At 41.0% G+C, this 24,531-nt stretch overlaps 1 protein-coding gene and 1 pseudogene across 1 annotated transcript; one reads left to right on the top strand and one right to left on the bottom strand.

Annotated features, from left to right (window-relative positions):
• Nucleotides 1-1,175: 1,175 nt before the first annotated feature.
• Nucleotides 1,176-14,706, bottom strand: LOC137258609 (NFX1-type zinc finger-containing protein 1-like; annotated as a pseudogene).
• Nucleotides 12,753-24,531, top strand: LOC137257501 (NFX1-type zinc finger-containing protein 1-like). The gene is made up of 3 exons (XM_067794829.1): nucleotides 12,753-12,871; nucleotides 19,769-23,757; nucleotides 24,410-24,531. Exons 1-3 carry the CDS (start codon nucleotides 12,753-12,755, stop codon nucleotides 24,529-24,531), a joined length of 4,230 nt encoding a protein of 1,409 aa, XP_067650930.1.

The raw sequence follows: 24,531 nt of genomic DNA, 5'->3' as shown, positions 1-24,531 counted from the left end.
TTGATACTTTTTCCCTTTAAGTTGTTTGTCAGAGATCGTCTGTTGAATAAAAAAGTGTCAAACTATATCAACCCGGCATATTTTGATTGTCAGAACACTTCAAAGTTGCTCCAATAGAAAAAATTGGGGTGTTGCTTGATTAATTTCCAGGTGTATACATCTTAGATAGATTATCATTTTTACGAGATCGTTCCTAAACAAAGCAAAGCCTGAACAGACATGCTACATAAATAAGAGATTGATAATGAAATGTAGAATAAACCAAAACATTACATACAGCATGCACATCCAAATACTTCCTTCGTATTCATTCTCTTGGGTCCACACTAAAGAATGTCATTTCTCTAAGGTTAGCAATTAGGTAAATATGTTTCACCCCTTTTCTTCATCGGGACTGATGCTGCTCCTTTTCATTTTGGAAATCCAAAATTATATAAGGTAGTCCATAATTATCCATTTGCTTTGCATATTCTTTTGTAGTTTCATAACCTTTTTAATGACAGAAGGTACTGCTGAGTTAGAGATTTAATGTATCGAAAAAAACCCAGGAAAGAGTTAATTTGAGTTTTGAAATGGTTTGAATACAACTTGTGATGATTATATACAACCAGCATTCTGCAAAGCTTTGCACTATGTCATCCTACACAATACTGTCACTACAAAAACTAACATCAAGTTCAGTGCCGAATGATTTTGAAAGCATACGAGTATCAGTCTATCGGAACAATTTATACCTGGCATTACACTGTAAATGGATTATGAGAATAAAAAGGAATACAAGGACAATCCTGTGTTTGTGACACATAGAAAAAAGACTGAAAATGTACAGTAAGCTACAATGTGCAGCTTCATATCATCAATGTTTCATGAGCAAAACGTCTCATTAATATTTCGATCCACCATTAAAACCACAGACAGATATTCAGTTGCTAAATATAAACTGCACAGTAAAGATTAGTCCACATAAAGGTCAAAGAAAATAGTGTACATTATTTTAGTAAATACACATATAAGTAAATGTTTTCTTATACTAAGGGAAATCAAGTAAAAACAAATATACTTCAATTTCAATTATGACTGAAAGTGCATCATTCTCTACAGAAAATCAACGCTCAGTCAACAGTTATGAGTGACTTGTTACCTAATCTGTTAAAATCCTTCAACCGAAAAATGTCTTTATTCTTTTGAGTTGGCCAGATAAACAAGCACGTGCGAAAATGACTACCATAAACAACAAACACTGACAATATAGAAAGACACAGTCAAAGATAAACACAAGTATCGTGAAATAATTCTCTTACCAAGAATAAATTCTCCTTAGCACAACGTGCTGTCTTTCATGTATACTGGCATTTATCTGCAGGCACAGGCTAATTTTAACGCCGATATCCTCTTTGACTGCACGGACTACAACACACTGGACATCCATTCTATTGTGACCGATCGGTGAAGGGACACGCAAGAACGCACACTTGTGTGTGTCACCATTGTCTTGTAATAGAAAATGGGTTTTAACTGTCACCTAAAACACCTGTTTCTTGGGTAAAGTTCTTCACTTAATTACATCATGATGAATCACAGGCATTGTCAGGACTGTGAGGAAGCCTAGTGACTAATAAGCTCGCTCGTCACACCGAAGAGTTCACTCACTCTCTCAGTGACATTGTCCATAATAGACACTAAACCGATGTACCCTGATCAACTGGTGTATTCCGAGTAGGAGCCATTGAACGAATCAGTAGTATCTTGCTCGAAAGTCTCTTGATCTCAGCCCTATATTCTTTGATCATCTGAGGGCTCATGAAATCTTTCTTCTGAAGAAGATGTTTCAGAAGGGCATCAACATCCTTTGCTTCTTGGGATTCTTTAAGGTGGGAGCTGGACAGGTCCTGCTGAACCTCATACAGATCGACGGACATTGAGAACAGCACTGACGGTGTTAATGTTACTGTGTTGGTTTGTGAGGAAACCCTCTAGAGTCCTGATCACATCCATTGGTAAAGGGGACTTGGCAATAGAAGCTTTAAGGCTAGTGAGTTTGCTTGCTGGTGAAGATGCGATCACAAGCTCTCTCTTCACATCTTGTATTTCTGAGAAACATTTCTTGATGATATTGGCATATCTGGTACTTCCCTTCACAGTTTTCTGACATTTTGGGCAAACTGGCAATTTTGCAGAAATGGATGAAGCAGCTTTCATCCAGACATCCATATACGTCTTGGTGAACACGTGATCACAAGATCTGAATCTGATGAACGTTTCTGACTCCTCAGACGAGGTTGGAAGTTTCCTCTTGTAACATTCTCTGCATAGGCACATTTCTCCACAAAGCCCAATACACTTATGTCCACACGGCAAGATCTTGTCACATGGTATCTCGCACGGCTCGTTGTTACATTCAGCAAAACATAGCTTTGTGCAAGGAGAATGTTTGCACCCGCCATGGCAGACCTCCATGCATCGGACACAGGCTTGACCGCAGGGTTTGCTGCATACACTATGGGAACAAGCGGTAGTACAAACTTCACTGCAGGGAGTACAGGTGGCTCCACACGGTTGTTGACAATTATGGGAACACGGGAGCTTTTTTCGACACTTCTCTTTGCAAGACATGTGAATACGCCCAGAGAAGCACTCTCCACAGGTTCCCTTACACCTGTGTCCACAGTCAAGAAAAGTGTGACAAGGATGGTTGCATTGCATTGCAAGGTTGGCTTCATGACAGTTTGTCTGGAGGATGTGTTTACACGGCCAGATTTTCTTCACCAACTCTGTACAGAAAACTTTATGTCCTCCTTTCCGACAGGTTCCACACTTTCCCTTGCATTGGTGACCACATGGTAGTTTGTCTTTACATGGCTTGGTGCAGGTCCAGGAATGCGGATCTTTGAAACAGGGAACTGTGTCTTCATGACCGCACATTGGAATTGTCTTTTTGACGGGACTAAAGCAGTTGTCACATTTCTCAAAACACATCTTCGGACAATCATGACTGCATTGAGGAAATCCTTTGGTACAAGGTTTTCTGCATCTGAAATCTTTGTGTTCTCGGTCAACGTTGTGACAAATTCGTTCACACACATGACCACATGGTAGTCTGATATCACATGGTTTAGTACATCCTCCCTCTGGTGCTTTTTCAAAGTCGCTAGCTTCAGATGCATCTATTGTTACCTCAGGGTGATTCTGGCACTTCAACCGAAGGGAAGGACCAAGGAATTTCTTTTCCTTCAATGTCTCTGTGATCAGATTCCACAGGGAACACCTTTTCGCGAGTAGTTGGAAATTACCTATAGCATAGAGTCCTTCTTTTGCTCGAGACAAGGCGACACACACTCTGTTCTCAATCCCAAGGAACCCTACTGATCCTTCATAATTACTGCGGACAAAGGACAGCAAGATGATTTTACACTCTTCACCTTGGTAGTTGTCAACAGATGTGACCCGAACACCTTTAAACATATCTGTCATTTTGGACATGCGTTTCTTTATAAGCAGGATTTGGCCTGTGTAGGCTGCAAGAATCGTGACGTCAGACGCTTTGTACCCTTGAAGAAGAAAGTATCGAGCAAGAGCAACAATGAATGATGCTTCATGTTGATTGGTTTTGCTCATGGTTTCATTTTGGTGCTCTTCGTGATGTTCATGGTGAACAAAGAAGACGTTCTTTTCAACTCCCAGGACATCTGGAAATGCCGTCACAGATTCATGATCCTGGAGATCTGGATAGATGTGTTTGATGAGGATGGAAATGTCAGGTCTCATTCTGTGCTGGTGCCCAAGCGTGACATGGTGCATATCATTCTTTACCAGTCTCTCAAAGAGGGATATGTCCAAATTGTATTTTTTTGCTAGTTCATAGACAGTTGGATTTGGTCTGAGCTGTTGATGATCTCCAATAAGGATGAGATGCTGACACTTTGGATTGAGTGTTGTGATGATATGAGACTCAAGGACCTCAGCAGCTTCTTCGACAATGATGATTCTCGGAGCAATAGCTTGCAACAGAGCTGCATGTTTTGCGGCTCCTGTTGTTGTCATTCCAATCACCTTTGCTTCAGCTAGAATATCTCTATCCTCTTCCTGTAGAACTTCTTTTAAACGGGCTGCTGTTTGACGATATTCCTGCTCTTTCCCTTTGATGGAATTCTTTAGATGATTCTGATATTTCAGCAACCAGTATATGTAGAGAGAGGGTCGTTGGTCCGTGGGCACCTCCCAAACATTGTTTATACATGCAACTAGTTTTTCTTCCATGGAGTCTTTACATTTCAGTATATTTTCAAGCTGCTTTTTGAGTTTCTTCTTCTGTTGAGGCTGAATCTCCCACTCCCCATCCTTCCCTTTGTTCTTTTCCCTGTCTTTCATTTCCAAACTCTGCATACTCAATGCAACAGATTCCATAGCTTTCTGAATGAGAAACGCTGATTTCGCCGGTTTCGTTTCAAATATGTTTTCTTGGTCATCAACCAACCTCTGAGCTGTAATGATATCGGCCTCTTCATCTGCATTAAGCCCATCATCGTCATATTCCTCATCCTCAGTTTCACATTCAAGTTGCTGTACTGCTGAAGGAAGATCTTCTTCCAGCAGGTAAGGGGATGCTCCAAGCCATGCCCGAATGGCACATCCATCTTGAAAACGAGAATACTTCCCCGCTGTGATAGCTCTAAAGATGTCCTTTGGTACAAATGGACGGAGAGGAGCATCCATGAGAACCTGCTTTTTTGAAGACTCAAGTTGCAACCTGAGTCCGTGTAGCTCTGTCTTTTCATCATTTTCATCCCTCTCCTCCCTCTCCCCACTCCACTCCTCTTCATACTCATCTTCACTGTCATCATAACGTTCTCCATTGAGTTCATCTATTTTTTCATTGATATGGGATCTGAACTGTGCTATCCAGCCGTGATATAGGTTTACACGTTCAACCAATCCTAGAGACATGACCTTGTCATCATCCATGGGTTTCTGTTTCTTATCTTTTTTAATGTAACCAGAACAAACCTTCATTATAAGGTGTACCCAATGTTCTATCAAAGCCATTTTGGCCTGATTCCCTTCGCTCTCACATGTCAGATCAAGTCCTAACCAGATTTGAACAGCTGCAACGCCTGAGTCTCTTGAACATTCCTCAGTTAATGTCTTGTAATGGTCTTCATGCATAAACGGCTTCAGTACCTTCTCATGGAGAATCCCGACTGAACTTGCTTCAATCCTTCCGCCCACCTCCTCTATATCCCGCCTTAAAGCAGCCATTGCACTCCTGCAACCATAAGAATTAGTTATGACACTTCTTCTGACACTCTTCTCCTTTCGTTTCTCCATTCTCAGCTCTTTCAAGTTGAATCTCTTCAGTTCTTCACTGCTACTTCTCCCTCCAACTCGAACTATACCCTTTTCAAGAAAACGAGCAATCCCTTCCAGAAATTGGTCAAGAGCATGATTTGTGTAGCAAACTACCAACACTGCATTACTTGTTGGATCCTTTGACCAAGCAGTTCTGTTCGCGAAAAGCACCTCGGCAATCTTTAGCCCCACGTATGTTTTTCCAGTTCCAGGAGGGCCTTGAATAATAGCTACTTCTTTCGTCAGTGCTGTCTTCACAGCTTCCAGTTGTGTGTTGTCTAAGTTAAAAGATAATAGAGGTGGCCATCTTAAAATGTTCAAGACAGGCACTGACGTTAGGTCCGGCGATCCATCACCAAGCACTGTCAATGTGTAGTTTGTGATACCCTCTCCTAAAATATATTTTGGAGGACCAACTAGTGTCTTGCATTCAACAATATACCTCTGGAAAGGCATATTGTCTGTGATCTGTTGCAATCGGCAAAGTACATGCTTATATGCCTCAAAGTAGGCAGTTGTTTCAGCCATGATGAAGGAATCATTTGATGAGGCATTTAGGATGATATCGTGGCCACTTTCAAATCTAACCTGAATGACACCCTTTTCAAGATCCTGAACACTTCTGTTTGTCACAGTAGCAAAGATGATCGTTTCAAAATCATCTTGAGACAAACAGACTAATGATCCATAGATCAGTCGCTTTGATGACTGCCATCTGATTTTGCTGGTATTGGATGTATCAAACTTGATTCTGGTTTCAACATCCTCATTACAGACCGATCCAATAATGCGGACGTCGTTATACAGACGCAGATCGGAGGTTTTCTTAAGTGATTCTCCTTTTTTCTTTGAATTCTTGTAGTCTTGTATACCCCTTCTTAGGGGTTGGATGTAGTCTTCTCTTAGCAGTCGAAACTGTACATCCAAGTATGTATTGAGATCTGGATATCTTCCCTTGTCTTTGTTCCTCCGAAGGAAAACTTCCTGATTAAGTTGAAGATCCTCTGGATTGGGATACATCTCCAAATTTCTGAAATCATCGGGAGGAGTATCATCATCAGCTGTCATCATTGGCCTTCTTTTCTTGCCTCGTGACTGTTTTACGCTTTCTTCTTCTTTTTCAACGAGAGCAGCTCTCTGGCACATTTCATACAATTCCATTCTATTCTGCTCGAGGTCTGTATGACTATCCGTCAGCTGCTGCAGATCAAACACTGTCTTCATTACCACCAAACTCCCAACACATTTTTCTGCTGACGAAGGAAGCCTGTGATAGATGGTGTCAAAGATAAATAGTAATCGTTTGGCATTGTCAACAAAGTTGCTTGAATACGGAGGCCGTAGCGCATCTGTTAAAAACTGCATTATATGCTTTTCAATAAATGTTGAAGAGCAAAGCTGAGTTAAGATCAGCAAAATACTTTCTCTATGTGTAGATTTACATGCTTTTTCTAAAATCTGTAGCAACAGATTCATCCAGTCAGGTTTAATTGCATCCATCTTTAACAACAGTTGGAAACCACTTCTTGGCATGGTCAGTTCCAGTGTCACATCTTCATAATTGTCCCTTGACGCCAAGTCACTCAATCTCCTGAAGCCCATTGGTCTCTCAACATATTCCCTTCTGGGTCCACGCCCTCTGGCGCCTTGCGATCCATCTTCAGGTGATGCTGAACCACTGATAACATCAGTACTCTGGCAACGTCTCATACCACTTTGCCCTCCTCCACCCCTGCTATTTCTACCTCGAGGTCTGGCACGACTACCGTGACCACTGCCAGAACTCTGGTCGTCACTGTACCCTTCGGACTGACCGCGGCCTCTGTTTCGTACCCTCCATCCTCTACCTCGTCCTCGACCTCGACCTCGACCTCTGTGGTCAGATGATTCCTCATCAACGTGTGACAGGTCGCTGGTTCGCCTTTCCCCATAAGTCTGTTCCAGACCCCTTCCAGGAAGTCTCACTATTGGGACAGGGAATGTTTCTTCGTCCATGTCGTAGCTGGAAATAGAGATGCCACTGTAGCACGCCTGTAAATATAATTAACAGCTCAAAAACATGATCAAAGACATCACAGTTGCGTAAATTGTTACACATTTTACACATTTGCGTTTGTCGTTTAATGTCGTACTCAGCAATATTCCAGCTATATGGGACCCGTGAAGGGGTAGAACAGGCCTTCAGCAACACATGCTTGCCATAAAAGGCGACTATGCTTGACTAAGAGGCGGATGGTCAGGCTTGCTGACTTGGTTGACACATGTCATCGGTTCCCAGTTGCGCAGATCGATGCTCATGCTGATGATCACTCGATTGTCTGGTCCAGACTCGATTATTTACAGACTGCCGCCATATAGCTGGAACATTGCTGAGTGCGGCGTAAAACTAAACTCACTCACTCCACCTATATGGTGGGAAGTCCTAAGCCAGTTGGGTTGACATATATGGATCAGATTATCGTATTTGTCGCTGCTTTGAATCACGTACTACGTTCCTGTTATTTGGATTAGACTAACGATTTCTTGGACTGAAGGAGGTAGACATAGGCGTTCAAAAATAGTGTATATAGAGGATACACATGGTGCACGTAGGATTATGCGCACAACGAACAACAATCCATTTTGTAAACGGACAAGGAGCACCAGATGGAAGCATACATACCAAATACCATATGATGGTAGGAAAAGACATGCGCATGTGTACTTTTCAAAGAAAGTAGGGGATAATGAACTTTAAATTTGGATAGCAAGTGTTAACAAATGTTTCAAGGAGAGACATCTTATGAACGCACCACCATTTCCAACTGTTACCACCCCTAAACACAACGCATGATATGCACGTGCACAACGCAGAAGCCCCATACACGTGCATCATTCTTGCACGTGCATCATCACCCATTCTTGAGTTTGACGTTTTTTCAAGTAGCTCGAGGAATCACATAGAACATTAATTTTGACACTCGATCTTGCATCACATATTTGCTAGAGTTTGTTTCCAGTCGTTTGTTTTAAAATCAAAATCGTATACATGCAAATTACATGCCACACACCAATCATCTTTCAAAAAAAGCTACATAATAGTACATTCTAAATAACTATGGTTGTAAGGACATGCAAATGGTGATGCACTCTCAAAACATTCAATAATATCATATCAACATTGATTGACTCCGATAAATCTCCTGAACAATTTTAATCGTAAATAAAAGAAAAAAAAGAAGATCCCCTACTTTTTAAAGAGTGTACATCAAGCTACTCCATGGAACAACTGATGCTATAAATTTACGCGGATGGAAGCATGGATACCAATTAATCATAGGAGAAGACACATGCATACGTCACACAACCCACGGACAAATGGAAAAGAATCTGCATGGCGTCGATATGGAGATTTAACCTTTAGCCTGTTGAATTAGTTTCAGCAGAATGCCTTGTAAACATGGCGGTGATTTCGAACACTTGGGTAACCATTACATAAGGAACAAAGCGCCAAACATTTGCACTTTATTACTAGATAGAAAAATGAACATCAGTATCCCAGAATACCCTGATATTTTTTAGCATACGGAGCTTAAGGCCAAAGCAAATATAAATAGTTTAACTTTCCCTGAATTAGCCTTCATCACATGACTGACAGTGGAATCCGTTTCATAACAGGAGACCCGTGATGGTCCGGGGTAGAATAGGCCCAGGGATTGGGAAAGAGAACTTTGACGATGGGCCATTTTCAGGATTATTAGCCATTTTCTGAATTTAGAATGGCCCACCGCCCTTCTGTCAATAGTAAACTTCAAAGTTTTAATGGGACATCAGTCTAATGTGTAAAATGGCCCATGGCCCCTGCTTTTCCCAATCCCTGTAGGCCTTCAGCAACCCATGCTTGAAACCCATGCTTGACATGAAAGGCGACTATGCTTGTCGTAAGAGGCGACTAACGGGATCGGGTGGTCAGGCTCGCTGACTTGGTTGACACATGTCATCGGTTCCCAATTGCGTAGATCGATGCTCATGTTGTTGATCACTGGATTGTCTGGTCCAGACTCGATTTATTTGAGAGCGGTGTAAAACTAAATTCACTCACTCATAAAAGGAGTCTGAATATATCGTTAAATTAGCGCAAACCGATTTCAATATTTCTACCTCCGATACAATCTCTAAGTTAAAATTCGTATAGTTTGTCCCTGTAAATATCAGCGCCGTGGCAAATAAATCGTATTTTCGATGTTAGCCTATATTTTGTTCAAATGACAATATCAGGTTTATTTAAAAGAGTCATGCTGTTATTTTGGTTAACCGACGAAAGACAAACACTGCATAAAATATTCCTCTTATGTAAGAATAAAGTTTACACCGATAGTAGACGTGCTATTCTTCTGAGGAGTATTTCATTTATCATTTTCAGTTGAATACGACAAGAGAGAAACGAAAATTTAGATAGCGAAATTTAACTACAGTTCTCTTGTCATTCGTCACCACTCGGCCCTTTCCGTAATCTCCCAGAAAACTCGTCGCCGTCTCTACACTATGAACGAAAATACGATAAACCAATCAGAACGCGAGGAACAATTGCGGTGCTTTGATAAAAATATCACGTTTATGGCAATATGTTGATGCTAAACATCATGAAAAATATCACTGAAAATGTAATGAACATAGCTGCCAGGATTGTGTTGCCTAGTGTGAAATCTTTTTAATAAGAATAGTGCCATGAACGGTGAGAAATTTAAATACACACACGTACATTTGTCTACATAATGGCTCACATGGATTTACTTCAGTGTGTTTCAGACGACCTTGCGGACTTGTTTAGGAGATTGTAGGTGGGCTTTCCAACATTTCTAGGACGCGTAATTGTAAACAGCTGTGAGTTTCAAAACAATATATTAAAATGTAACTTATCTACTTTGATCTTTAATATTGCTCTTACACTGCACATCTGTGAGGATTTTTAGTCTGAGTGAGTGAGTTAAGTTTTACGCCGCTCTAAGCAATATTCCAACTATATGGCGACGGTCTGTAAGTAATCGAGTCTGGACCAGACAATCCAGTGATCAACAACATGAGCATCGATCTACGCAATTGGGAACCGATGACATGTGTCAACCAAGTCAGCGAGCCTGACCACCCGATCCCGTTAGTCGCCTCTTACGACAAGCATAGTCGCCTTTTGTGGCAAGAATGGGTTGCTATTGAATATTAACCGTAAACTTGGAAATATTTCCTGTTTCGAACCCAAATTCAATAGAAATGAATATTAAGTATAACTAAATGATAGTTCACAGGAAAACATTGTGTTTTTGACGATATAATTGGGACATCACAGAATATGTTTGACCTAGTATGCTCCCGTGACCCGTAAGGTCACGGAACGGTAGTCGATCCAAACTCTACATCCAACTTCCTCAGGATCTTTCATCTGAACGTTTGTGGATGTTCCGTTACAAAGTAACTGGTGTATTTTCTAGCGGTATGCAGATTATACTCCCGTGGGCGAGAGTTAGCGTTATGTTCGATGTAGAAGCGCAATCGCGCGCCACTGGGTTTTCACCCAACTCAGTCTTGTTAAATCTAGCAAACTGCAGGCTACCATAGTGTAAATACTCAAAACACTGTTCGTAAACTCATAATGAAGTTTTGTCACATGGCACGTAATATGTGCGAATTTGTTTGCTTTTCTAGAAGTAAGATTTCCTGTCACGGCCTGATTCTATTTTTAGATTACAGCGATGGCATATGGTTAGGTAAACACTGATGCAGCTGTTGAACGGAATATATATCTGTCTGTTGTTTACTTGCAACCATTTACCGAGTACAGTCACCCTTCCAGTAATAAACGAGCCCGGGTGCACTAATAATGCTGAAGGTATTTTTCATCGGGAGGGCTCGGGGTAAACTAGACCGCTAGATCCCCCGTTCGGCTGAACCTCGGGGGTGAGACGGAATATAGTTGATATTAAGACCATTACTTTTTCTACATTGAATGTGTATATTATTAGAAACGACAAAACTCTTATCACATTCATTAGAAATCTCTGCTAAATGTCAATTTTTACAATTGTGACTACATCATGGGCATATATGTGTTTCAGTCTGGACCAGACAATGCAGTGATTGTCACGATGCGTATCGCATAACAGAACATGTGTTTATGAATCACTATGAAAAGTCATGATACAAGGTGTCCGGGAAAAGCTCCCGTAATATAAACATTATTGACAGGTATCCTGACGATAGTATTGTTCACATTGTCTGACGAAATAACGTTTGCAGACATCGGCATATACCTGCCTCAACAACAGGTGCCCGAAATTGGCGTGACAAATTATTTGTTTCCAAAGAACGTTCATGCCTGTAAGATTGTGATAACATATTGACATATGCATCAGGCATATTTCATATCATGTACTTAAGCATAGTATCAATATAGTTGGGAGTTTAAATTTAAAAAATAAATGTCACTGAGTCAGAGCTGAAATTATATACTCTTCAAGAAAAGAAGGGGAACTGTACTTTCAACGTACGATTATCGAAATTGGGAGATATATGGGATTGAATAAATGTTGATACAATAATAACCGTTTTTTTGAGAATGCATCACTCAAAGCAAAGGTGTTCGTTCAATTTCTTTCTACCAGACTTCAAAGTTCAGGTTTCTCCACTTTTTAAAAAAGTATATATACATTTATGTAGTAATTAAAACTCTTTGTTGATTGTTGATGCCATGCTTAGTTTTCAACAGTTGCTTTCAGTATTCAACATTTTCAAGTATTTTCATAATTTTTAGAGATAAAATGCAGCAGAGGGGGTTCGGGTGATCCTGTCATATGTTAATTGTTATTATTATGTTTTACAGATTAAGATTGATATGCAGCAGAGAGGGTTCAGAGGATCCTGGCACAGTCAGGCCTGTAAGGCTCATCATCAGCTCAGGGCCCTCACCCCCTCTACACGCAGCCCAGACAGCGAATGGGACTTCTCCCAGGAAACACTGCCTAGTCGAACCCACCAAGAACTTTCCGGAGAATATGGAGGCTCCCAAACACTGCATTACCCAGTTTGTCAGAAGGGCTGTGCTCCCGGTGGAGAACCCGGCCACTCTCCTCATCTGAGCCAAGAGATCAGGAGGTACCAAACCAAGGGCACCAAGAACAATGGGGAGCCTGACGACAGTGTACTTTGGATGCAAGCGAGACATTTCAAAGGCGAGGTCCACATATTTATCATGCTTTTCCTGAATCTTGCCAATTACATTGCAGTCAAAAGGGACAGAAAATTCAATGATATAAATAATTTCATTGGCTTTATCAAAAAGGACAAGATCAGGTTTGTTGGCTGGAATTCGTCTCAGGTTGTATATTGGCCTATTCCAGAGAAGTTAATAGCTGTCATTTTCCAGGGTCCATACCATGGAGGACCTCGGGGTCAAAGTCACAGGCATGGCGGAGACGATAGTAAAAGCAGCCAGCCACGCCATGATGTCTTTAGGATATGCTGTTTGTGCCAAGGAAGGGCATCCACTGACAAGGTGTTGGACAGTCTCTGTAAAGTCATTGCAAAGACGACATTTCATGTTCACATTTTGGTTAAGAATCACATTCTGGCGATTGCGAGTGGGAAGTGACTGGTCCTGAGCAGCAAAAAGGAAGCCCTCAGTTTCACATTTGAGACCAACAGACTTCATATAGGCGAAGGAGTCGGTTGGATTGCTGTTCTGTTCCACACACTGCATAATTATTATTATTATCATTAGTTATTGCTTTCCCAAATGATGCAATGGGTACTTGCATCTACCAATGTATTAGCGAAGTGGAAATAACCAATCTTCAATGACTACCTTTCATTTGATTATCAGCGATGTGGAAGATTATGGTTTGAACATAATTGTTTAATATAACATGAAATAAATGGATACGTTTTATATTACATTTGTAGATTTTGTTTCCATACAATATCTCGCTAAAATCTGCATAAAATATAGATGAGCTGAGAACTATAATTTTCTCATCAGTAGCTCATTAAATTATGTAACATTCTTCATTATGAAGAAAAGATTCGACTAACTTCTCGTCATGAAGCACCTTAAGTCAATAATGACATTTGTTTGTGTCTGTGTGCCGACAACGTACAAAAACTACCTCAAATGTTTATATTAAAAAGGCTGAGCATTATTGCATAATTTAAATACCACGTAAATTGTATCTGGCAAATTGTTATTGCAATTGCAACTGTCATCATGGGTGGACCCAGGAATTTTGAAAGGAAGTGGGTCGGGGGGTTCAAACCCCTCCTCTGGATCCGCCAGTTATCATTATGCTACTCTCCTGTCGAATGAGTTCCACAGCAGCAATGAGGGTACTAATAAACATTGAAAGGCACACTCACAGGTGATATATAGGCGTACAAGCCTTGCACCTTGTCTCAGAGGTTCCTTGAGTAAAATATACATCATATTGAACAAAGAAGCGACCTTGACCTTGATATCTGCAATATCACGAGGAGTACGATATTTCTCAGTGATGCACGTTCATAATTGAAAGATTATATCGATAAGGGGCTCTGATATTTTCTTCATTTTCAGACCTAGACTTGCATGGGCTTTTTTGGATATGTTTGTTTCGGGGTCTGATTGACAATGGCGAATACTAGCTAAGGCACATAGCGTTCATGTAGTGAACGCTATGTATCTTAGCTAGGCGAATACATGATTATCCCTGTTACGACCGACACTAATACTTGACCTACAACTACAGCCACTACATCTACTGCCACTCGCGGAGGAAAGAAAATTTCAGTTCCTGTCATTTGTGTCACGTGCATACACTAAAAACAACTTATCGGGAAAACAATGCTACCTACAGCTAGTGGGGTGTTCACACAGGCGGTCTACGCCGACACCTTGCACTCGCAATACGTGTACTGCAGAAAAATCAAGCAGACTGAATCAAGCCGCACAAACATGGTGGCAACAAATACCTGACAAAGATTGCGTAACAGCGAAACTCTACCTCACTGAACGGCGCTTAATGAAATAAGAAACCATTATCATGTTCTTGATCAATGGGATATCGATATTTCACGAATTTCAAAAACTAAAACGTAGCCAATGTATTGAAAGGTATCAATGACGGAATCATACTATACATACCTGAATGTGTGTGAACGCCGCGTGGCGCGTATGCACGTATGCACGTAATGATTTTCCTGGAAATCACTGGATTACTTGGAAATGAAGACTTCAGCCTCACTATCTCCTTTCTAAGAAGGTAATCTGTCAAAATGAAAGCAGTGGCCGCCACATGAATGCAGTATAAAGGTCATCCACAACAGGCCTTTTGTATTTTGCAAGTACCTAAACGAGCCGGGCCGGGCCGGGCCGGGCTGGGTAAAACAAATACTGCCTAATTATTCCATTATTAACCGCTGTGCTTATAATTTTTAATGCGACGTACACAGATACCATTAATGAACAATCACAAACTACAAACGTGCAGCATAATAAAACTGCAGAGACGAAATCACATAAAATTCAGGAAGGCCGACGGCTGTCAGCAAGGTTGTGTGTAAAACATAAATTGTTAAACGAAACAGGATTCTGGTCTATAAGATCTTGCAATTGACGGGTTGAGTGGGAGTGAACCAAAGAAGGCCAACATTCTTCATAGAAGCGACATAGGAAGATACAGGTTAGAAATGACCTTCAGTAACGATTAACGGGACCGAGTGGCCAGGCTCGCTGACTTGGTTCATGCATATGATTGTATGCCAGTTGTGTCGATCGATATTTATGCTGTTGATTACTGAAATTTTATTGTCCAGGTTTGTTTATTTACAGACCACCACCATGTTGCTGAAATAGTGCTGAGTGTAGCGTTAAACAAACAAGTGAAAACACAATTCTTACAAAGCACATTGCACGTCAGAGAGCAACGAGATACCTTCTCACATAGCTGTAGCAAAGAAAGCATCTAGCAGCAAAGCACGGGCCCTGAAACAAAGGTATAGTCATCACTTTAGTACAAAATTTATACATTCTCGTTCGGACAAAAATAACCTTTTGTGAAGCCTGGATGCGTACGTACCCAGTTGCGAACGTTTCGTTTTAATAGTCTGCAATCCACTTTTTTTTATTACCCTTCTACCCGGCTATTCGCGGTCCGGATATTAGGCAATCCCAGCCCTGCGCAATACGAGATCATGTCACACATTGATGTCAGTGCTACTTTCGGTTTGAACAATGATCAATACGAAACAGTGTTGTGTGTATGGACTGCAGTCATGGAGTACACGATGTTGTCGAACACTGACGGGCGTGGCGATGTACATAGGTGGATAATAAGTCTGTCATTCTGAATAGTCACTTGATAAATGAAGTATAATAAGTATAAGACAGCAGTCAGCATTTATTAACACATCTGCATTTGAGTTAAAACACTGAACGAAGTGGTAAAACAATTTTGACCTCCATTTGTCAGTAGGTTATGACAAATTCTTATTGAAAAGCCAAAGAATCTGAAAAAGGAAACAAAGCACCTTCACCAATATGATAAACCCACCATCTAGACTCCAACAAAGACTACTTTAGAATCTCCTGTACTTTACAGAAGCTGTAAGTTTGTTTGGATTGGATTGAAATGCCAATTCAGCCGAAAAAGTTGAAAAAAGGCGATGAAAAAAAGCCCGCGCCCATAACGATACCACATGCACAGTAACTAGGTTCGCGGAGCTTGAAACAGTATGCATGCCCGAAGTATGAGGTCGTGAGCAGTAGTCTAATTTTGGTTGCGTACACTAACAAGTTAATAATCTACACGTTACTTGTAAATAATCAAAACTTTTTGATTGAGAAAGCTCAATGTCTGGTTTATCGACACCAATATGTCTGCCTGCCTGTCTTCAAAAGACAATATGCAATAGATAGCTTCAATCATTGACCACATGCAATTTGAAATTAACACCTATTAGGCTGTACGCCATAAACCCAAAATGATTTATGACTAGTGCACCCGAGTCCTGTCTCTGCCACATTATGTAATTAAGCAGGTGTGATACTTGTACACATGGCATGTTTTTATGTCTGTGGGTTGCAAACAAAATACATCCATTTTGCTCGGATGACTGAATCTGACGGAAACTGGTGCAAACTCTTGTCCGTTTCAACTCCTGCTTTGTACTTGGATGAATGACAGTTTCTAGCCACGCAGTAGTTCACCATCTCTACTGAGATGAATTTGATTGGATCGAACGCAAATTCAGAAGACATGTATTTACAAAACCCACCATCTCTATAATTATACATTCTTTTTGGATAACAACTTCTTCTAGTGTATATGATTTTGTTTGACAACGGTATGTGAATCCATACTGAAACGACGCATCAAGTACAATAAAAGACGTTGTTATCCGTAAAGAATCTTACTTTCTTGAGACTCGCCATACTTCTAAAATGCTCATCAAACAGATCAGTGTAGCAGCAAATGAACCAGCCAATCGGAAGCCGGCGTTACACTTGAGTGCACATCCACTCGCTATAACTGGGTTCGGTCTCCCGAGGGCTTCGTTTCGGGGGAAGTAAGCCCAAGTACAAAATATTACACTTTTGAATAGCGATTGTACGCTTATAATTTTGTTTGTATGTTTTTTCAAGCCTGAATGTATATTATATGTCATGAATAACTGATAATTGTGTTTTAATTATGTTTGATGTTTTGGCAGCATGTGACATTTAACGACGCACTCAGCAATATTCCACCTATATTGCGGCGGTCTGTAAATAATGGACCGGATAATACAGTGCATAAGCATCGATCTACACGTATATAGCAACCAAGTCAGCAAGCCTGACCACCAAATCTTGTTAGGCGTCTCTTATGACAAGTGTGGCTTGCTGAAGATCAATTCTAACCCTGATCTTCACGGATAGTGAGCACACGGTATGAGATCAAGATGCAATTTGACAAGTGGCTCCAAAACTCTGAAAACAAACAATCAATAAATCCAGTTTTACCATATATTTGACAAGTACATAGAACATACCCAGGGCCAAGGAATAAACTACGATTAAAACAGCATGTGTTCAATTAACAGCAGCAACTACTATCGCCACTAGGTGGCGTGGCCAGTATCCTTTGATTCTTGTGAAACGGAGCTTAACAAACTTTCTATGTGGGATTACACTTTCTCAGTAACGTTTACGTGCCAGTTCTATCCACCCAGGATTCAAACCTCACAGCAAATTGTCACTGTCCCTAGTCTGTCCACATGGCCTACTTTGATGGGTGAGTGAGCGTGTTTGTAAGTAATATTCCAGCCAAATGATGATGCGGAAATGTCCTTCACACATTGTACTCATGTGGAGAATCTAACGCAGGTCCATGGTATGACATATATAAACTATAATTACTAGGCATCTTCACGGTCCCTTTTGATGACGATAACACGGTCCGATACAGCATTTTCCAGCATTCTCGTGAAATTTTTCGAACATATCCCGGGACATGTTACAGCCAGGACAAGTGAACACAACGTAAGGTTATTTCCAGACACGTAATTTCCTAGTAAAGCTAATTCTAGAAATGACGTATGATCGATGTGGCAGTATACATGTACCGTGCGTCACAGAAGCGGCTCATTCAGTGCGCGTCAGTGGAGGATGTGTCGCACTGAACGAGATGATAGACTCTATGGATTCATCCAACTGATCACCCAGAATTTGTCACCAAAGAGGACATATACTCTATGGACCCAACCCATTGATCATCCAGAATTTCCCGATGTTGTAAGTATGAGGTTGATCTTTCATGGAGTGAAATATATTCATGGACAAACATGTCTTGAAGGTTGCTATGTTACACTAAGATTATCCACAGAAAAATACAACACGAATGTACGAGTACAGCTTCATCTGTATATATATTATATTATATCGCACGTACTGCAACACTTATTTCCATATTTATATGTGTTTTATGTGTCCATAAAGTATACGTCGTCTTTGGAACCAAATTCAGGGTGTCCAGTGGGCTGAGTCATCTCGCTCAAAGAAACACTTGCTCTGCTGACTGAACTACAGTAAAGTTCACTTATAACGTACACGCTTGCAACGAATATGCCGGTTACAACGAACAAATTCAGAAGTCCCGACTGCTTTCCCTTATATTGTACTTCTGTGACTTATGGCACACTTATACTGCCTTCTAATAAACTTAACTCATCAAACTTCTTTATACAGACTTATCACTGATAACTCGAGGAACTACAACTGATACATTCAGTTAAAGTGAGTGAGTGAGTATGGTTTTACACCGCTTTTAGCAATATTCATGCGAATATCAGCGGGGTACAGCAATGGGCTTCACACAATGTGCGTTCCCTTGAAGGAAATAGCTTCTTCGGCGTAACGGGCGAACACGGGATACCTGGAAAAGCTTACCATTTCCACGAAACGTATTGATGGCTGATAGCATGATATCTGGTACCATCAGATTTGACGTTGTATCACCACCTGCCTGTATGATCAGGTCAAATAAGTCTCAGGTGTTCTATAGGGTAGTACAGTTTTATGTTGTAGTCACTTTGAGCAATGAATAAAAGCTTGTTTTTTATGTAACGAAAGAAAGCATACTTGAATGAAAAGACCCTGGAAACGGCATCGTCTATTGTCCATTACAACCACATCAGAAATGTCATTGACACAGATTAGGCTTTGAGTTTTATTATCTGATTTCCTTTTGTGCCTAACGTATTCAACAATATTTCAGCCGTGTGACGTCGGTCTATAGATATGGGAATCTTTAGAGTGCAAAGAGTTAAGAAAGACTGTTTAAAAGCGCCTGTCACGCAGCATAAAATGCATGTCTTGTTGACAGCCACCCAATCTAGACTGACAGTTACTGAGGTCTTTTAAAGCCTTGAATGGCTTGATCTGTTGGACCAGGTGTCAATGACGACATTAGAAAAGCCCTGAAAGGTTGGACCAGGTGTTAGTAAAGACCACATTAAAAACACCTGAATGGCTTGTCTGTTGCCCCAGGTATCAATGACAAACGAAACGAAATTCATCACTCACTTTTTGAGGTCCAAGTGGTTTCGATGAAATAATAAACAATATAAATGCCCCAAATCCTAAAATAAAGCAAAATGCACAGCTTAATGGTCTGACTGATATATCAGTTTTAGTTTTCCTGAAAGATATTAAACAGCTTTCCAAATCGTTAGATTGTATTTCTATCATAGAATCATTGCAATGTAAATATATGGAAATTATTGCTATAGTTTTAAACAGTTCTATAGAGACAGGTTTTTGTTGTTTATATGACACAGTGATGTGATAGCGTAATTCTATAGTGTATTAACAGAAATACAAATATTACATACCCGACATAACAATGAAGTCTCTTAAATGTGGTTGGTTTTACTATTACAGACCTCAAGGAAGACGTCATGGGCATTGGGGACAAAGAAGAAGAAGAGCAGGAGGAGGAGGACAAAGAAGACACATGGGCGTTGAAAGATTAAGAGATCTCATAGATGAAGACAATTTCGAAAATATAACTCTAGAACTGGCAAGTGATAGGAGTGGTTTTGCATCAATGTTACATAGTCATTCAATATCATTTGAGGAAATCGGTCTTGTACTTGCCGTTGTTGATAAAACATGCAGAACGAATTACAAGGAGGGGCTGAAAAAAGTCCTGGAGACACTATGCACATCAAACTTTCTGAATATCCAACTTGTGGACTTTTTTGAACAGCTAAACTTCTATGATGAAATTGAAGACAATAGTATTCATGTGTTTGTTATATGTGAGGAAATACTGAACAAATGTCCAAGGTATGCAGGGAAGTGTATTGGTGTCTTGCAAAGTATTGGATGTGCTTTCAGGAATTGCGACATTACCCATGATAACCCTGAACTCGAAGCAGATAGAGCCGATTTGGAGAGGAAATGCTTTCTGCAAGTAGTATCTGAAGCAGAACCACCTGACAATTATAGGGATCTTGAGATGTTTCCCAGTTCGCAGGACCTGTTGTCAAATGAGCAACCCTTCCTGAGACAGAACAAAGACAAGGGAGCCTACCCTAACTTAGACACCTACCTTGACGTCCAGTTCAGATTATTAAGGGAGGATTACATCCAGCCATTGAGGAAAGGCATACTGGAGTACAAACAATGCATGTCTGACAAAGCTCCGAACAAAGTTGCAGATACATGGTTGTATCATGATGTCCACATAATGCGCTCAGTTTGTACTGATGACATTGACACAATACTGACTTTTGATGTTTCGCGTGTTGGGAGAATCAGATGGCAGTCAACTAAACGGTTGATCTATGGTTCATTAGTTTGTCTCTCAAGAGACAATTTTGAGACCATGCTCTTTGCCACAGTTACAAACAGAACTGTCCACGATTTGTTACAGGGGAAGATACAAGTAAGATTTGAGCAAAATTTGGACATTGTTCTCAACACATCGCCAACTGACACATTTGTCATGGCTGAAACCCCAGCATATTTTGAAGCTTATAGGCACGTCCTTTCAAGTCTCCAACAAATTGAAGATTCACTTCCATTCCAGCGCTATCTTGTTCATTGTGAAACAAACATCCAGCCACCAGGATATTTAGATAGTGGTGTGCGATATAATATGACTGCTCTTGGAGAATACAATCTTACATCAGTACCAGTACTAAATACACACAATTGGCCACCACAAAGATTTTATGATCTGAATGAAGTTCAGCTACAGGCAGTGAAGACAGCTCTCACTAAGGAACTAGCCATTATTCAGGGCCCACCAGGCACAGGCAAGACATATGTGGGGTTGAAGATCATGCAAGTTCTCTTGAAAAACAAGGATCTTTTAGGGCCCAACAATAGGATCCTCGTTGTCTGTTACACCAATCATGCCCTGGACCAGTTCCTTGAAGGAATACACAAGTTCCATCCACGTGGCATCATTCGAGTTGGAGGGCGAAGCAGTAGCAAAATTCTTGAGCCTTACAACCTGAAAGAACTTCGCATGGAAAGAAGGAGAAAGAAAAGAATGAGGCAAATTGTTCATGATAATATTTTGGAATGTAAAGACAAAATGGCAGCTATCAAAAACACTATTGAAGAGGTTGGTTGTAGAATCGACGCAAGTATGCTCGGTGTTCTTCATGAGAATACATTGACGTCTTATATGGAACGTCATCACATGAGGAGTCTGTTAAACAGGTTCAGAATGGGCAGTCAGTCTGCAATTTTATCATGGCTTGAGTTTAAACAACCTCCAGTAAGTACTGGTGCTCGCACAGACTTCCAGCGACTCATAGATGCGTGGACAAGAGCAATTCTGGATTATGTCAGACGTAAAGGATCCGCCATAGACGATCCTTCTTGTGAGGGTGATATTTTGTCAATGTCATTTGTTGACAGAGCTCTTGTGTACAAAATGTGGCTCGAACAGTTCAGACAAAATGTCACTCGGGAAAAGGGAAAAATTGAGAAAGAGTGTCAAGCTAAAACGGCCATCAATAGAGGAAAAGACTTCATATTGCGAAAGTTGACTTTTCAGCTCAAACAGGCAGAGATGGCTATACTTCCAGATGCCTGCTTACAACAGTTTGTTCCAAGAAGTGCGTACGACCTTATCAAGGAAACATACTCTGAGTATCATGATGAGTACTCAATAAAGGTTTGGCTTGGAGCTACACCTCATGTAGCTGTAGATGAAGCTGAACTGATTGATGCCATTCGGGAACTGGATGACCTCAGTTCCGGGCTCTCAAATGCAGATGAAGCAGCAGCTATCATTACAAGACAAAGAATTATTGATGATGAGGTGGATCTTTTGACAAACCGTTCAAGTAGACCATCAGCTAAGCTGTCAAAGGCCATTAATTCCTTGGCTCTTAGTTTTCAGTCTCTACTTTTCACTACAGGACATGAAGGAAAGCAGAGCGCCAAAGAACAGGATGAAGCTGCACACAAACGACAGCAGAAGAAACGACTAGATAGGATTTTAATGGACGCACCACCCATAAATGCACAAATACTGCATTGCAGAGACGTGTGGGATTTAGATATGAGTGATCGGGAATCTTTGTACAAGAAATGGGTAACAGCATATCAGCATGCCTGCAAAATATCTATTAAAGATAAGGAACAGGAATACAGGCAATTAGCACAGAGAAGGAAGGAAGTCTTAAGAGAAGAGGATAAAGATATTCTTTCTCAAGCAGACATCATTGGAATGACAACTACAGGAGCTGCAAAACATGCAAGTCTTCTTGAAGCTGTAGCACCTCGTATTGTCATAGTAGAGGAGGCGGCTGAAGTTTTGGAGTCCCACATAATCACAGCCCTCAACCCTGAATGCCAACATCTGATTCTGATAGGAGACCACCAACAGCTTAGACCAAACCCAACAGTTTACGAACTGGCCAGGAAATACAATCTTGACATATCCCTGTTTGAAAGACTGGTAAAGAATGGACTACATCATGTGACTTTAGAATTGCAACACAGAATGAGACCAGAGATATCTGTTCTTATGAAACACATTTACCCGAAATTAAAAGATGACATCTCAGTTTCAAAATGTAACTCTATCCGTGGTGTTGACAAGAACGTGTTCTTCCTTTCGCACCAACACAGGGAACACCATGTAAATGGGACTATGAGCAAGTCAAATGAACATGAAGCATGTTTTATCGTAGCCTTGTGTCGGTACTTTCTGCTCCAGGGCTACAAAGCATCAGACATAACAATTCTTGCGGCTTATACTGGACAGATCTCGCTAATCAAGGGGCATATGGGAAAGGAGAGCGGCCTTTTCCAGGATATCCGCTTGACTTCTGTTGATAATTTTCAAGGAGAAGAATGCAAGATTATCCTTTTGTCATTTGTCCGCAGCAATGAGGAAGGATCTGTTGGCTTCTTGAGTATTGACAATAGGATTTGTGTTGCGCTCTCACGAGCAAAGGAAGGGATGTTTGCTGTCGGGAATTTCCATCTGTTTGCAGAGAAGAGCCCACTGTGGGCTAGTATAGTAGAGACTCTACAATCAACAAACTCTGTTGGTCCACACCTGCTATTACGGTGTAGGAATCATCCAGAAATGACAGTTCCAGTCTCAAATGCAGGGGACTTTGACAAGGCTCCTAAAGGTGGATGTACAAAGAGCTGTGGTGTCAGACTAAAGTGTGGTCACACGTGTGATGAAATTTGTCATGTCAATGACTTGGAACATACTAAGCATCAATGTACCAAATCATGCCTGGAGCGTCTGTCATGCGGGCACATATGCTCCGGTATTTGTGGTGAATGTGTTGAAAACTCACTGCATGCTGGGATGAATGTGCTTCAATGCATGTTGTTTGGCCACAATGAATCAAGATCTTCCATATTGTCGAAGTGCGTCCAACCCTGTGCGCGGTCTCTTCCCTGTGGTCATTCATGCAAAGGGATTTGTGGAGACTGCTCACGAAATGGTTGCACGGAAAAGTGTCAAGAGATAGTCAATGTAACACTGAAATGTGGACACACTTGTCGGATGCATTGTCAAGCCTCAAAGAAAAGGTACCAATGCTCTGGAAAATGTGAGCAGACACTCGCCTGTGGACATAAATGCACGCAGAACTGTAATCAGTGCGGAATGTTTGGCCATGTGAAGAAGTGCGTTGTCGCAACGAAAAAGACATTTCCGTGTGGCCATGTTACTGAAAGTGAATGTTACAGTTCAGCTGTACAGAAGACATGCCCACTACCTTGTACAAAGCCTCTTCAATGTGGCCATTCATGCAAAGGAATTTGTGGAGACTGCTCACGAAATGGTTGCACGGAAAAGTGTCAAGAGATAGTCAATGTAACACTGAAATGTGGACACACTTGTCGGATGCATTGTCAAGCCTCAAAGAAAAGGTACCAATGCTCTGGAAAATGTGAGCAGACACCCGCCTGTGGACATAAATGCACGCAGAACTGTAATCAGTGCGGAATGTTTGGCCATGTTAAGAAGTGCGTTGTCGCAACGAAAAAGACATTTCCGTGTGGCCATGTTATTGAGAGTGAATGTTACAGTTCAGCTGTACAGAAGACATGCCCACTACCTTGTACAAAGCCTCTTCAATGTGGCCATTCATGCAAAGGGATTTGTGGAGACTGCTCACGAAATGGTTGCACGGAAAAGTGTCAAGAGATAG

Source organism: Haliotis asinina, chromosome 12 (assembly GCF_037392515.1).
Source record: "Haliotis asinina isolate JCU_RB_2024 chromosome 12, JCU_Hal_asi_v2, whole genome shotgun sequence".
In the NCBI taxonomy this organism is placed as follows: domain Eukaryota; kingdom Metazoa; phylum Mollusca; class Gastropoda; order Lepetellida; family Haliotidae; genus Haliotis; species Haliotis asinina.
This window is presented reverse-complemented; position numbering and strand designations above follow the sequence as displayed.